Source organism: Manis pentadactyla, chromosome 3 (genome assembly GCF_030020395.1).
Source record: "Manis pentadactyla isolate mManPen7 chromosome 3, mManPen7.hap1, whole genome shotgun sequence".
Taxonomy (NCBI): Eukaryota; Metazoa; Chordata; class Mammalia; order Pholidota; family Manidae; genus Manis; species Manis pentadactyla.
This window is the reverse complement of record NC_080021.1, coordinates 48,588,637-48,604,805: the sequence shown is the minus strand read 5'-3', so window position 1 is coordinate 48,604,805 and position 16,169 is coordinate 48,588,637. Positions and strand designations below refer to the sequence as shown.

Here is a 16,169-nt window from a genome sequence, read left to right as displayed (position 1 = left end):
GGATGGTGACCAACCACCCAGTTGACATGGTACCATGTTGGCAGCCACAGGGTCAAGCCCCAATAGATGATCTGGCTGTCAGTGCAGACAACTATGGGGGAGGAATCTGTGTGATCATGAGCCATACTTCCCACAACTCAGCCCATTGACTTCACCATCCTCCATCCATATTGTCTCAGTCTTAGGATGGAAAGCCGCAACCCTCCACTTTGAGGGCTGCCCATGACTGGAGCCATCTGTATATCAAGCATCTTCAGGTATAGGGGCTCTTGGCTACTAATAGCTCAAAAGCAACTTCTTCCTGCTTTCCACTGTTATATGTCACTGGCCCCAGTAAGTGTTGGAGTTGTCCATTTAAGGTGCTAGTAGATTGGTTACTCAGTTGCTGTAAGTGTGTGCCCCATTTGACCAATGTAGACATCTGTGCCATACCACTCCATGGCCTTTACACGGGCTTTACACAGGTCTTGTACCCACCCTGTGATGGGATAGGTGGTTATTACCTTGGTTATAATGGTTCTGGTGATGGACTCTGTAGCCAGCAAGTTGTGGTACACAGCAGCCAGTTGCTTCTCTGGTGTATCAGACCTCTGCTCCTTTTCATAGTTGTGACCAGAATCCATAGGTGGTGTGTCCGTTCAAGCTGTTGCCAAAGGCCCCATCCATAACCATCTTCAGTTACATGAACATTGAGCTCACAGGGCCTCGATGATGATTACACTCAAGGCCTGTATGGTCTTGACTACTTGCTTGGCAGCAGTAAAAGCAGCTGCACATGTGTCATCCCAGTCCCACCTGATGCCCTTTTGTACCAACCAGTATAAGGGCTTCAGAATTGTGCCATGTTCAGGATAAACGCTCTCCAGTAGCCCAAAAGACTCAAAAAGTCTTGTAATACTGTCACAGTGGTAGAGGTAGGGAAAGCCTGGACCTTATCTATGACTGCTTCTGGGATAACTTTAGTTTTACCCTTAAGACAATCCCAAGAACTTTACTGACAAACCAGGTCCCATGGGTCTTTGCCTCTGGCTTCCATGTCCTGGACCTCAGTGGCTGGAACTGCTGCTCTTGCTTTCATTGGTGCCACAGTTCTAATAAGATCTTGTTGGGCTGCCCATCAAGTTTTTCTTTCACTAAAGCCACCTTTATCAAATCAATCCACATGTGGGTCCTCTAGACCTTCATGTGGCCCTTTGTACCTCCTCTTGCAGTCATAGCCCATACTTCCTTCCATGCTCTTATTGTTTCAACCTCCCCCAGATCTGCTAAAGTATGAGCAACCTCACTTATGGGTTGCCGTATGTGGGGTGCAAGAAGAATCACTAGCGACCCAAACAGAGAGCTGTATGGGGCACCAGATTTCTCATTCATACAGTAAACAACAACTTATTGGGGCCCTGTGGGTCCATATTATAGATGATATTTTTCATGCCCAGCTCCCATAACACCTGCTGGAGCTCTGCATGTTTTCCAGCTAGTGGGGAAGTATGGTAAATCACCCTGATTAGGCTAAACTCCCCTGTTGGCTGCTGTCAGCCAATCCAGAAGCGCCTCATTCCCTGAAGTGTGACAAGTACTTTGCAACTGCTGCCAGAGGGAAGCGTGAGTCAGCAGGGAAGCCAGTCTACACATTTCAGACCCCAGCATAAGAACGTTTTCCACTCTCATATCCCAGAGACACAAAAGCCATGTAGGCAGAGGTTCCAGTAGCTTCTGCCTGTACCAGATGCTTATGTCCACCAGTTCATCCTGGGTATAGGGGCAGAGCATGGAGCACTCCACAACTTTGGGAGCAGGCTGCTCCTACCCAGATGAGCCTGTGGTTGTTACATTTTTACTTTCTTAATTACAACCTGGTGGGCCTTTAATATGGGAGAAGCTGGTACTTTGGGACGTGGCCTTGGCAACGGATTGACCCTTGGCCCCACCCCCTCATCCTCTCTTGACATGTCCTCTACCATCTCCAGGGCTGAAGACACCACTCTTTCCTCCCCCTCCCCCATGGCCTCCTGCAGTGCAGATTCTCCTGTTGCCTCCTCCCTTGCTTTTATCATATCTTCCAGGGTCGTGTCTCGTCTTCTCAATAACCATCTCTCTTTCTTAAGGGCATCCCATCGGTCATTGTCCAGCTCTTCCAGGCAATGCCAAAGTGTGTCTCTCTCCTGATGAAGTGTGTCTTCTTGATAACCCTTTCTACTATCTCAACAAACATGTATCCCATAATCCCAGCTGCTACATGGCCACTCAGGGCCTCTAAGCAGTCTTTCATCTCACAGAGGGCTAATTCCACAGCTTCTGTTATCTCCACCCTTCCCCAATTCTGGGAAGGGCTCACCTGTCTAGGAGGAGCTTTACCCTAGACCAGTTCCCCACTAGGGGCTTCCCAAGAGGATGCCCCATGGGTGGGGGCTCCTGGGTTAAGCATCACCCTCCACAGCTGCAGCCACTGGGGTTTCCCCACCATCCACAGGGGCAGCCACATTGCACCCATGAAGGCAGATTTTGAGTTTAGAGGTTGTGCTGACTACCGCCAGGTTTAACTCCAGGGTGAAAATATTTCTCCCAGTCCAGGGCAAATTACCTTTGAAATCAGTCAAAGGGAGAAATAAAGTGGGAGAAACCCATTTATTGCTTATAAGCAGTCATCCATATCTGCTCTCCCATGTCTCTTACCACCCAGCTGCAAAAACAGACTTCACCAATCTTCTACAGTCCAGTTGTACCCTTGCTCCCCAGACCCTTGTAATCACCTGTTGATATGGAGATGGCTACTACTCTCCACCCTTGGAAACACCTATTGATATGGAGATGCACTAAGGCCAGGCAAGATTCCGGAAATACTGCTATTTTACCTACAACTGGAAATTAAACTGCTTTAATTAACATGAAGCTCAAATGAACTTTATTTATAAAGATCATACTATGTGTATGTGAAATAATTGTTTAAGATTATGTTCAAGTTTTCTTAGGTTACATGTATTTCAGCAGAGGGGCTTAATTATGTTTTTTTTCTCATTTGAAGGTGAATGATGTGTGAGTTCATTAAATCTTTCTATGTTTGCAGTTGACAAAACTAAATCTGGGAAACAATCTTTTAGAAGAAGTTCCAGAAGAGATTAAATATCTTACATCTCTGAGGAAGCTCCATTTATTTGGAAATAGGATTTATAGATTTGCACCAGGAGTATGTGGTAAGTTAGTCAAAGAAGAGCAACATTATATATTAAACATAGTCTCTTTATATTGAGCAATTTGGCAGTAAAGTGAAAAAGGAATTTTACATTTTTATCTTTTTTTTTTTGTTAGAGATATTTACTCTTGATATTAAGGAAACTGGGAACAATAGTTTTTTTATTCAACTATTGTGTTATATAGTTCTTCACATGTTGACATTACAAAGAAAGTTAGCATTAGTGTTAGTGACTTTTTCTTGTTCAGAATCAGTGTGCATTTCAACTCTCGAATCTGGGGTTTTTTTCTCTGTGCCAGAGAGAACACTAGTTAGAAATCACATCAAGGAAAGCTCCCCCAAACTCTCAAAAGATTGGGTATAGAAGGAATGTGCCTCAACATAATAAAGGCCATGTATGACCAACCCACAGCTAACATCATACTCAATGGTGAAAAGATGTAACCTTTTTTCCTAAGAATTACATGAAGATGCCTACTCTTACCACTCTTCCTCAATATAGTATTGGAAGCTCTACCTATGGCAATTAGGCAAGAAAAAAAAAAGGCAAAGTATTAAGGAGGAGAAAGTAAAACTGTCAGTATTTGGAGAGACATGATATTATATAGAGAAACACTAAAGCCTCCACCAAAAAACTAGTAGAACTAATAAATGAATTTAGTAAAGTTGAAGGATACAAAGTTAACATACAGATCAGTTGAATATCTATATTCTCATGAGCTATTGGAAAGAGAAATTTAAGAAAACAATCTCATTTACAATTGTACCACAAGAATAAGATACCTAGGAATAAGTCTAATCAAGCAGGTAAAAGACCTATACTCTGAAAACTACAAAACGCTGATGAAAGAAATTGGAGAAGGCACAAATAAATGGAGAGAGATTCTGTGCTCATGGGTTAGAGAATGAATATTGTTAAAATGTCCACTTAGGAAGCAACCTAAGTGTCCACAAAACTGAAAGCAATCTACAGATTCAATGCAATGGGGGTCAAAATTTGATGGGGATCAAAATACCAATGGCATTTTTTGCATAAGTAGAACAAAATTAGTATGGAACTACAAAAGACCCCAAACAGTCAAGGCAATTTTGAGAAAGAAGAACAAGGATGGAGCATCACACTCCCTATTTATAGACTATACTACAAACCTACAGTAATCAAAACAGTATGGTAGTAGCACCAAAACAGACACATAGATCAATGGAATAGAATAGACAGCCCAGAAATAAACCCACACTTATATGCTCAGTTAATCTATGGCAGAGGAGGCAAGAATATACAAGGGGGAAAAGACAGTCTCTTCAATAAATGGTATTGGGAAAGCTATATGCAAAAGAATGAAACTGGACCACTATCTTATACCATATACAAAAATAAATTCAAAATAGATTAAAGACTTGAACATCAGACCTGGAAACCATAAAACTCCTGGAAGAAAACACAGGCAGTAAGCTCTTTGGTATCAGTCTTATCAATACTTTTTTGGACCTTGTCTCCTTAGACAAGGGCAGCAAAAGCTAAAATAAACAAATGGGATTATATCACACAGAACAGTTTCTGCACAGCAAAGGAAGCCATCAACAAAATGAAAAAGCAACCTACTAAATGGGAGAAGGTATTTACATATCATGACATCTGAAAGGGATTAATATACCAAATAAAGAATTTATATAACTTAATATTTTTAAAAAATTAAAAAATGGGCAGAAGAGTTGAATATACATTTTCTCTAAAGAAGACATACAGATGGCCAACAAGGCACATGCAAAGATGCTCAATATCACTAATCATCATGGAAATGCAAATCAAAACCAGAGGGAGATCTCACCTTACACCCGTTAGATTGGCTATTATCAAAAAGACAAGAAAGAGTAAGTGTTGACAAGGATGTAGAGAAAAAGGAACCCTCATATCCTATTTGTGGGAATGTGAATTGGTGGACCCACTATGGAAAACAGCTGGAGGTTCCTCAAATAATTAAAAGTAGAATTACCATATGTTCCATTAATTCCACTTCTGGGTATTAATCAGAAGAAGACAAAAACACCAATTTTAAGAGAGAGATGCACCTCTATGTTTATTATAGCATTGTTTACAGTAGCCCAGATATGGAAGCAATCTTAATGTCCATTAATATATAACTGGATAACAATGTCATATATATGTATGATACATATATACAATGGAATACTATTCAGCCATAAAAATGAAAAAATCTTGCCAGATGGGACAATATGGATGGACCTAGAGGGCATTATGCTAAGTGAAATAAGTCAGAGAAAGATAGATGCTATATGATTTCGCTTACATGTGGAATCTTTTAGACAAAACACACACAAAAAAAACCCAAACCAGAAACAGGGAAAAAAATTACTTGTTTTTCAGAGTGGGTAGATGTTGGGATTGCTGGTGAAACAGGCAAAAGGGATCAAGAGGTACAAACTTCCAACTATAAAATAAGTAGGTCATGGGGAAGTAATGTACAGCACAGGGAACGTAATCAAAATATTATAATACTTTTGTATGGTGAGTAACTAGACTTATACTGGCAATCACTTTGTAATGTATAAAAACATTGAATCACTGTGCTGCACACTTGTAACTAACAGGATATTGTATACCAATTATGCTTCAGTTAAAAAAAAGCAGTGCTCCACAGATCTCCTTGTTTTTCACATTTTTATTGTCTCAATATTGAGTCACAATCTCTTATCAAGATGCTAAGTTTAAATCAGTTTGAAGAGGATTTTAAAGAAAAGGTATGAGATCCAACCATTGGCATTCTTTTCTTTGTGTTTCCTGTAAGCCTGTAATTTCTCCATTCAGTATGACACTCTTCCTATTTAATATAGAGTGGGCTTAAGAACAGAATGCATGACAAAGGATCTGAGTGATATGTATAGTTTTAATAACTCATGTAATGTACTTCAGCACTCCATGTCTTTTTCCCAAAACTAGAGATATATTATAGAATTTAAGGTTCTGTGGACTTTTGAGGCCAGCCTGGATGCTATATAATCACTATCATCATCAAGCAGCATTTTTTTAAGGGTATTATTGCATGTGGCACTGAATTAGAGGTATATATGGCACTAATGGATTCTCGTACCATCTCTTTAAAGTACTTTAAAATCTTAGGTCATGTATCTTGGAGAAATTTTTCCCTCAGATTAAGAACCATTAACAAACACTTATTGATACTTATGCATATTATTTATGCAAACCCAGATTCTGTGTTCAATTACAGTTTATTTAGAAAGAAAACAGTATATGTGAGGAAAAATTAAGGGCATGCAAAGAAATAGACAATAATGTTTTATGAACTATACTGAGGGGACAGACAGGTAAAATCTGATGGCTGTGATATTAAGCAACCTGTTTAATCATAATTTAGGTTTCTGTAAATATAATTTTTCTTCTCATGATGCCCTTAAATTTGAGGTTTATGAAATATATGTAGATCTGTGTACAGTGCCCCTGAGTGTCTGTAGATTCTGTATTTCTTGATTTAGGGCTGTTGAACTTTGAAAATCCCGTGTTGAGTGGTATAAATTATCTTCAGTGTCAGGTCCTGATTATCCAAGAGCTATAGTAGTTTGGTGTTGGGGAGTTGAGCCCTGTCCAGCATGTTACATGACCCTGTCCCCCTGACCAGAACAGAATGGACCAGAACTAGACACATGTCCCCAGCTGGGTCAGTCATATCCTCTTTCTTGGGAACAACCATAGAGTCTAAAACAGTTTGACTGGTCTTAGCTAATCACATGAACTAAGACAGAGGCTGCAAATTGGTAGTTTATAGGCTGGATCTTGTTCACAAATAGGTTATTTTGTCTGCCTTTTTAAAATTTTGAATTAGGGTTCTAAAATTTGCAAATGAAGAGAGTTCATATAAAAGTCTGATCTCTGGCTCTGTTTCATCCATATTAACAAAGAAAGATTAGGGAATCACATTCCCATGTGACAGCAAGTGCCTGCATCTGGCTGAATGGCTGCTGCCCTGTTAGATAAAGCATGTGCTCACCTGTGCACTCCTCCCAAGCACAGGTACAGTCCCGCTAGGCCCACTATGTCTTGAGTTATCCTTTTGGTTTCTGTAGGCATTTCACTTTGAGGACTCTGTCTATTCCGTCTGCAAACATTCAAACACAGTAGTTGTTGTGGGATGGCTGTGAATATGTGGAAAATTAGAGAAAATCTGTTCAAAAGAGAAAGAATGGGAAGTTGGGGAGTGGAGAAAGAGAGAAAATACGAATGTGAAGCTGAGAGAAGCTGTAATGGGACATGAAACTATGTTCAGCAGAGATTCCCAGACAGTATAATTCTACCAGACTTTGAGAAGTTCCTGGGGGATGACAGACTACTAGCCTGGAGCATGGTGTGGGTCTCCTTGGAGTTCACAACTTGGTTTACTGGTTCAGAAGAAGCATCAGAAAGCTAGGAGACCCAAGCCTGAGCAATTCTGTGACTACCAAGAGCAGCCAAAGCACTATGTATATATACATAGCCAATATATATACATAAATGTGATCCTATAATTATACAATATTATGTGTATATATATAAACATGTTAATATGACTTCTGGCTGCTGCAGCCATGGGCTGAGGGCCGAGGTGGTGAGAGGCAGGCACAGGGCTCCTAACAGCCATGGACTCACTGGCTTGTGGGGAAGTCAAAAGCCAAGCCCAGTGGGAAGAAGCCTGCCGTGTAAAAGACTACATAACGTGGAGCCAGAGTACACCAAGTCCAGAATTGCCTCTTAGAGTGCAAAGGCTGGTGGTGCTGCCCCAGGAGATCGACCTTGGCGAGTAACTGGGGAGCGACATCACGACGTTTTTCCACTATGTCCACCTGCAGTATAGCACCGTCTCAGAGCTCCGCATTGGACAGGCATGCCAGTCAACAGCCCTTTGCCACACACAGTACTCCTGGTATGAGGAGAGGGGAAACAAGGTCAGTCAGTGCACAGCCCCCCAGTATGTCGACTTTGTCTTGAGAGGCAAGCAGAAGCTGGTGACCCACAACGACGTGTTCCCCATGAAATATGGCAGATAATTCCCCAGCTCCTTTTGAGTCTCTGGTGAAGAAGATCCACAAGTGCATATTCCATGTGCTAGCGCACATCTCGTCCCACGTCCACCCTGGCCCTGAAGCTGCACGGGTACTTGAACATACCCTGTCCACTTCATCCTCTTCATCCGGTAGTGCAACCTGCTTGGCCGCAAAGAGACCGCGGTCACCGACGGCCTCACTTAAGTGCAAGCGCGATGGTGGGGCCTCGACGGGAGCGCGCGCGCGCACAGCTGCAGGGGAAGGAAAGGAAAGCCCCGGGGCCTGCGTGCAGACGCAGAGAGGAGCTGCGTGTGCGTACGTGTCTGCGTAGGGGCACGCACGTGCGGGGCACGCTCAGCCGGAGCTCCCAGGAAGCTAGGCGCGCAGTCTCGCTCTGCCAGGACGCGCCGCGGGGGAGTGGACCCCGCAGATGCCTGCCGGCAGTGGCACTTAGATCGGTGTCTCTCTGCCGTCTCTCTGTTGAATATATGAGGGCACTTGTGTAGAGCAGCATTTGAACTTCATTCGCTCAACAAACATTTATGGGACTGCTGTTCTAAGTTAAAAACAAAAACAAAAATTGGGTTCCAGTGTCTTAGTTTTTGGTTCCAGTTCGTGGAGAGCATGGTTCGGTCCTCAGGCGTCATGATTTAGCTTTGTAATTTTGGGATAATTTCCCGTTTTTTGCTTAAGCTAGTTTAAGAGGGTATCTGTTACCGGTAACCCAAAGAGCCAGGGCAAGAAACGAGAAGGAAAAGAAAAGCACACACAAAAATGGTTACAAGTTATTTTCCAACACAGCTAAGGTGACGAATTATTTTCTAACAGATGGCTTACAAAATTTGATTCTGCTTAATCTGAACAACAATCAGCTCACACGGATTCCTGAAGAAATCAGCAGGTAATTGTATTATAGTGAGACTTGATTAACTCTGCCAGCCCCACTCCCATCTCCACCCTGGTCATCTGAACCTATTATGCCTAGCCCTTAAGTCGGATTTTGTACATAGCAAAAAGGCATCTGAAGGACTGAGGCAAGCCACTGATTTTAAGCAGATGATTCCTTAAACACTTAAGAGACATGAGAAACTGCAAGACTTGGTAGTCCAAGGGTAAAAGTGGAGGGTTGAATCATTAAGTTCGAAAGTTGATTGTGTTACTGATTTCCCAACTCTGGGGTTCTTGGATCTTGTTCTACTGCAGAACTGGGGACATTAAATTTTATTTCATGTAAGTACTGTAAACTATTTTCAGCTTGATGGAAAAGGTAATATAAAAACAAAAGTATTTGAAACCAAGATGTCATTGTCATTAAAAAAACCCCCACATTTTATTGTCAATAACAACAAAATGCTGTTTTTCCTTATCCCACACATCTGCATGATGGCAGCTGTTACGGTGGCTTTCTGGAGCCAGTTGAGGGCTTGCCCTTCTGCAGGCAAAACACCCTCTTGGGCTTTTCGACTGACAGATGGAGAGAGAATCCTGCTCTGGTTTACTTCACTTGGGAGACTCTCTTTATTGCCTGTTGAATAGAAACAGATGTATTACAACATAAGAACATCCAGATTTTTAAAAGGGGATACAAAGCTATGAACAGTCCTCAACAAAGGGCTTCCTGCAGCACCTAAAGTCTATTTCAGTTTGCTAGCCAGTGTATTAGGTTTCTCAGATTTTTAATAGAGAAAGTAATGTTTTCAGCTAAAGCGACTAGAAAAAATTTTGAAGCAATCTAATTTTTGAAGAACAATATTTATAGCAATGAAAATGCCAGAAGTCTGCTTGCCTTTTTACTTATTCAGCTTATCATTCATTTACACATTGATGATGTAATGAAAAAAGGACCTTGGAAGATCTGGCGACCTAGGTTGTGCAACTAGCCTTATGACCTTGGACAAATAATTTAACTGAGCTGGACCTTAGTGTTCTTATTTCTAAAGGAAGAAGTTTTAGTAGATGAACTTCAAAATTCTTGCAGCTATAACATGTTAGTAAACTTAGCTCTGTTTGTAGTATACAAAGTACAATATCCAAGGAATTGTATAAATTTACAGTGACAGAAAAGTGAATGAAAGCTTTCACTGAAAAAAGCAGGATTGCAAAATGTATAGGTCCATGCTGTTTATAGATAATTCTGGATTGCCTGTATTCTGGCTTTGCCCTAGATGTAAGCTGATTGGTTACCTCTTCAAGCAGGATTCAGTTTTCTGACCATGGGAAAGTTTCTTCACCTTCCTGTACCTAGTCTCTTCAACTGCAAAATGAGGACAATAATAATAGTGCTTACTTCATAGAGTTGTTTTGATGATTAAATAAACTAATCCATTAAAGATATTTATGGTTGAGCCTGGACATAGTAAGGATGTCCAAACAATGGATGTTTAGGTTTTACTATTATTGGATGTTATTTTTTATTATTCTTTCTGTTCCTCTCATTCTTTCTTTTTTAGAGGCAAAAGATTGACTTAATGGTCAATTTGCAAAAAGCCTTGAGCATGCAGCATCCTCCTCTTGCTTTGCCAAGTATCAGCTGCCTTAGCAGGAAAGGCTGGGACTGGGTTGGAATGTTTAGTGTAATTCAGGGGAGGGCTGGTAGAGAGCTTGCGAGTGTTCATGTCAGCTCTGTGCTGATGTATGATTCCCTTCTTTCTGCATCCCGTTTTATTTCTCAATTGGTTTAGAGCCTGTGAAGGGGAGAGAGGAGTTTTATTTGTTAGCTTACTTAAACTATGGAGGATCAGTTCATGGACTTGGAATCAAACCTGAGCAGGTGAGGGTTCTGTCCCTAAACAACTCTGTTGGACAAAGCTGCACAACCACAGAAGCAGAGGAAGAACGTGGACACCCTGGGGACAGATCTCTGAAAGAACGAGAGGGAGAGAGGAAGGGACAAGTGGCTCCATTCTTTGTCCAAATTCATCAGTCAGTGAAGTTATTCTTCACCACTGGAGTGGAAGAACAGGGAAGCATTACAAGTGTACCTCCTCTAGTTTTCTCTTGGAAAAGTAGAAGTTCTCCCTGCTCTAGGGAAATTGAAACAATGGCAGATACTTGTTTCTCCCCTCTGCTCTTTACTCAACCAAACTATTGATGGGCACATTAACAATAGCCTCTGAACTCAGTTTGGTGCCCTAAAATAACAAAAGGAAAAGCCAACCATCACAGAAGTCATTCAGAGTAGACTTAATTAAAATAATGACTCTAACAATGATGAGTAAAGAAAATTCCCTGTCCCTTTTCCCACACAATTGTACTCTCTTTTGACACTGGGATGTCCTTCTTTGATCCTTTGTACTCTCTGCAAATGACTCTGCTCCCAATTTTACTGAGAAATTCGGTCTACCTAATTCCCTTTTCAGACTCTTTTCTTGCCTTACACAGACCTTAAGGCAAAGTCTATTTCTTGCCTTTTCTCTCCTGCTTCCTCATTCTTCTTTCTTTCATAACCAACCTTCTCAAACATGCCATCTGTTTATTGCTTTTGTTTCCTGTTTACTCCCTTATATTCTCTTCTTCCCTCTCTGTTCTACAGAATATCATTTTCAAAGGCCATTAATGCCCTTTGATTATGGTATTACCTAGAATAACTGGCTAATATATGGGAAAAAAAAAACTCTCTGCTATTTAAAAATCACATAAAAATCGTGAGTGTTCAACTCAGTGAGTTTTGACAAATAAGATATTGACTGTTTCTTCATCCACACATTTGCTGATGCACACTTCCAATGAATTCTTACCCCTCATAGGCACTCACTATGCTGATTCCCATCTCTAAAAGTAGTTTTACTTGTTCTAGAACCACATAAATGGAAGCATACAACATGTGTTCTTTTGTGACTTCTATTGCTAAGCGTATTTTTTTTGAGATGCGCCTTATTGTTGCATTTATCAGTAGTTATTGTGTTTTGTTTATTCTAAATAGCATTTCATGCATGAATATGCCACAAATTATTTTCTTCTGTTTATGGACATTTGGGTCATTTGGCATTTAGGGCTATTATAAATTATGTTATTATAAATATTCCTGTACAAGTATTTTTGTGTCTTTTTGAACATTTGTTTATTTTTCATTCCAATTCTGGAGAACAGAATCATAGAGTTATAGAGTAGGAGAGTAAGTATTTATGTTAATTTATACTGTCAGTAGTTCTGCAAAGTGGCTGTGTCATTTTGCATCCCAGCAGTCTTAAAACTTTTAGCTGTGGTCATGGGTTTGAGGTCATAGTCACTGTAGTTTTACTTTGCATTTCCCTGAAGTCTAACAATGTGGAGCACCTTTTCATGTTCTTATTCACCATTTATATACTTCTTTTGTGATGTTTGTTTCCTGTTTGTGTCTCAATCTGAGAATTGAGTTTTAAGAGGTTTTTATGTATTCTGGATGCAGGTGCTTTGACAAGTGTACATATCGTAGATATGCTCTTCTAGTATGTGGCTTGCTTTTTAATTTTCTTAATGGTACCTTTAGATGAACTGAAGTTTTTAACTCTGATGAAGCACAAAGTATAAATTTTTTAAGATTAGTGCTTTCTGTGGCCTTTTACAGCAATCTTTGCTTATCCCCAAATTATCAATCCATTATCCTATATTTTCTTCCATATGCTTTATTTTAAAGTTTGTATTTATATTATATTTAAGCCTATGGTTCATCTAAAATTAATGTTTGTGCATGGTGTGGGGTAATGGTCAAAGTTAATTTTTTTTCCCATATATTTAGCCAGTTATTCTAGCACCATTTGTAGAAAGACGTTTTCTACATTTACATTTATAATTTCTTGACTTTTCTGTATTTAAAACTTTCTGTATTTATAATTTCTTAGTTGAATTACATTAACACCTTTGCCAAAAATCAAATGACCATTTATGGATCTCCATTCTTTTCCATTGATCTATTTTTCTGTCATTTCTACAATAAAATACTATCTTATTACTGTAGCTGTATTGTAAGCTTTGAAATCAGTTATGCAAGTCCTGTGACTTTGGCTATACTAGGTACTTTGAATTTCCATAGACCTTTTATATTAATATGTCAATTTTTATACAGTGAAACAGGATTTTTATTTGAACTGAATGGAATCTGTAGATCAATTTAGGGAGAAGTGGCATCTTAGCAATATTGTTCCTTTCTATACATGAACAAGATGTATCTCTATTTTTACTTAGAGCCCCTTTAAATTTTCACAGTAATGATTTATAGTTTTTAGTGTAAAGTTCTCTCATTTCTTTTATTAAATGTATTAACTATCTTTCTTTTCACCAATATTACCACAATGGAGTTTTTTGAATTCTTATTTTCCAGTTGTTTGTGGCGCTATATAGAAATAGAATGAACTTTTTAATAGTGACTTTTTTTTTTAATTTTATTTATTTATTTATTTTTATTTTTTATTTTTTTTGTAGATAATTATTTTTTTATTGAAGGGTAGTTGCATGCTAATCTTAACACCCCCATACTTCTCCCCCCCCTTATCCCTCCCTACCCACCCATCCTCCCCAGTCCCTTTCCCTTTGGTACATGTTAGTCCATTCTTGAGTTCTGTGATTCTGCTGCTGTTTTGTTCCTTCAGTTTTTCCTTTTAATAGTGACTTTATAGTCTGTGACACTGCTTTTTTTTTAGTTCTAATATCTTTGTTTGCATTCTCTCTCTTTACCATTCAAAGTTTTGACTATTTCTTTAATTTTGACATCCTCTTCTCCCATGCCTTTTGAGAGTAAGGCAGCTTGGTTCATCTTTTATTTCTCTACTGTGTCTTCTCTGGATGCCTTTTTAAAAAAATTGTCAGATGTTGACATTTCTCAAGAATCTTTCTGCTGGCTCCCTCTCTCTGTTCTCCCTCCCTCTTTTTCTTGTCATTCTTCTGTCAGTCTTATCTGTCCACATGGATTCTACTGTCATGTTTACAGCTTCCCCAAATCCCTTTCACTAGCACTGACCATTCTGCTAACCTCCAGTCCCCCATTTTTTTTTTTTGAGAGGGCATCTCTCATATTTATTGATCAAATGGTTGTTAACAATAATAAAATTCTGTATAGGGGACTCAATGCTCAATGCACAATCATTAATCCACCCCAAGCCTAATTCTTGTCAGTCTCCAATCTTCTGAGGCATAACAAACAAGTTCTTACATGGTGAACAGTACAAGGGCAGTCATCACAGAAACTTTCGGTTTTGATCACGCATTATGAACTATAAACAATCAGGTCAAATATGAATATTCGTTTGATTTTTATACTTGATTTATATGTGAATCCCACATTTCTCCCTTATTATTATTATTATTATTATTTTTTTTAATAAAATGCTGAAGTGGTAGGTAGATGCAAGATAAAGGTAGAAAACATAGTTTAGTGCTGTAAGAGAGCAAATGTAGATGATCAGGTGTGTGCCTGTAGACTAAGTGTTAATCCAAGCTAGACAAGGGCAATAAAACATCCATGGATGCAGAAGATTTCTCTCAAAACAGGGGGGGGTGAGGTTCTAAGCCTCACCTCTGTTGATCCCCAATTTCTCACCTGATGGCCCCCCTGCAACTGTGCCTGTCTTAGGTTGTTCCTCCCTTGAGGAATCTTACCCGTCTCTGGCTAACCAGTCATCTTCCAGGCAGGGCCATACAGGGAAATGTAAAGTTGGTAAGTGAGAGAGAGGCAATATTGTTTGAAAAGGTTAGCTTTTTACTTCTTTGCAGATTTATGCCCTGTGGTTATTATGCCCAGTATTTGTCTTGAGGTACCTTTATCACTTGGAAGAATTATGATACTTGGTAAATTCGATTTGAGGCACGAATTCTATTTAAGGGTTGTAATTAGGAAGGAAGAAGAAAAGCTATAGAAGTAGCAGATGGAAGAAAACATGGGAAGATTGATTATTTCTTTGACATATCTTCTTGTAGAGTAACATAAGTGTGTATAGGTTTTAAGCTACTAATTAAATTGCGTACACACATTAACATAATAGGAATACAGTTACATAACCACAGCAGACCTATAATTACCAGCCATCTCCAGTGAAACCAAGAAAACCAGTTAGGCACCCTAGGCATTTGTGAAAACTTATCTATGATATGGTGGATATTGTCCAACTGAACTTGAACAATCTGAGAGAAATCAGATAAATTAAAACAACCCATTCTTGGGGACTGTTCACATCCCATATGTTCTTTTAACAGTAGATAGTCTGTAGTTGTAAGATTTTGGAGTGCTACAACTTGCACTTCTCCTAATTCTTGGTTGAGTTCCAACAGTATAGATCCAGTCAAATTTGTTGTTTTACTGTATGCACAGGCCAGCTTATATATCTCCTTCTTCATTCCAATGGCAAGTCCAGGAACCGGTGGGATGAATGCAGCTACAACTGCAGCATCTCCTGGATCTTTGTTGAGGTTTTTTGATGATCATCTTCTGGTATGACTCTTCCAGAGAGTGCTGATGTTGGAAGTTCTTCTTCATATCATATCTTAGTTCATTTTCTGGGTAGCCAAATTAGGCTTTGATCCTCTGTATAAACAGAAACAGACCCTTTGCCCACACTTTGATATGCCCTTTATACCATTGTGTAGAACTCATTGGAGGTCACCACACAGGAACTGCTTTTTTCTTTTTTTTTAAGAGAAAGGAATAATATCAGAAAAATGTACCTCCATAGCTGATCATCTGACACCCTTTAAGTGATCAAAATTAAGGATATTTAAAGCATGCATTAATCGTTAATTTATAGTTAGTTTTATCCTATCAGGGAGTAATCCCCCTTTTCTTTCTTTCTTTCTTTCTTTCTTTTTTTTTTGTTATCATTAATCTACACTTACATGAAGAATATTATGTTTACTAGGCTCTCCCCTATACCAGGTCCCCCCTATAAACCCCTTTACAGTCACTGTCCATCAGCATAGCAAAATGTTGTAGAATCACTACTTGTCTTCTCTGTGT

General features: G+C 39.5%; 1 protein-coding gene and 1 pseudogene across 2 annotated transcripts in view; both read left to right on the top strand.

Moving 5' to 3' along the window:
• LRRC69 (leucine rich repeat containing 69) overlaps positions 1-16,169 on the top strand; it is a 97,805-nt gene that overhangs the window by 18,867 nt on the left and 62,769 nt on the right. Inside the window, exons 2-3 of one of the 2 annotated variants that reach the window (XM_036932462.2) lie at positions 3,065-3,191; positions 9,074-9,146. The exons of the other annotated variant lie outside the window; for it this stretch is intronic. Of the exons in view, the coding sequence (XP_036788357.2) occupies positions 3,065-3,191; positions 9,074-9,146 (200 nt within the window). The remainder of the gene's footprint in view (positions 1-3,064; positions 3,192-9,073; positions 9,147-16,169) is intronic. 2 annotated transcript variants of the gene reach the window in all.
• Positions 5,909-8,449, top strand: LOC118935863 (MOB kinase activator 2-like; annotated as a pseudogene).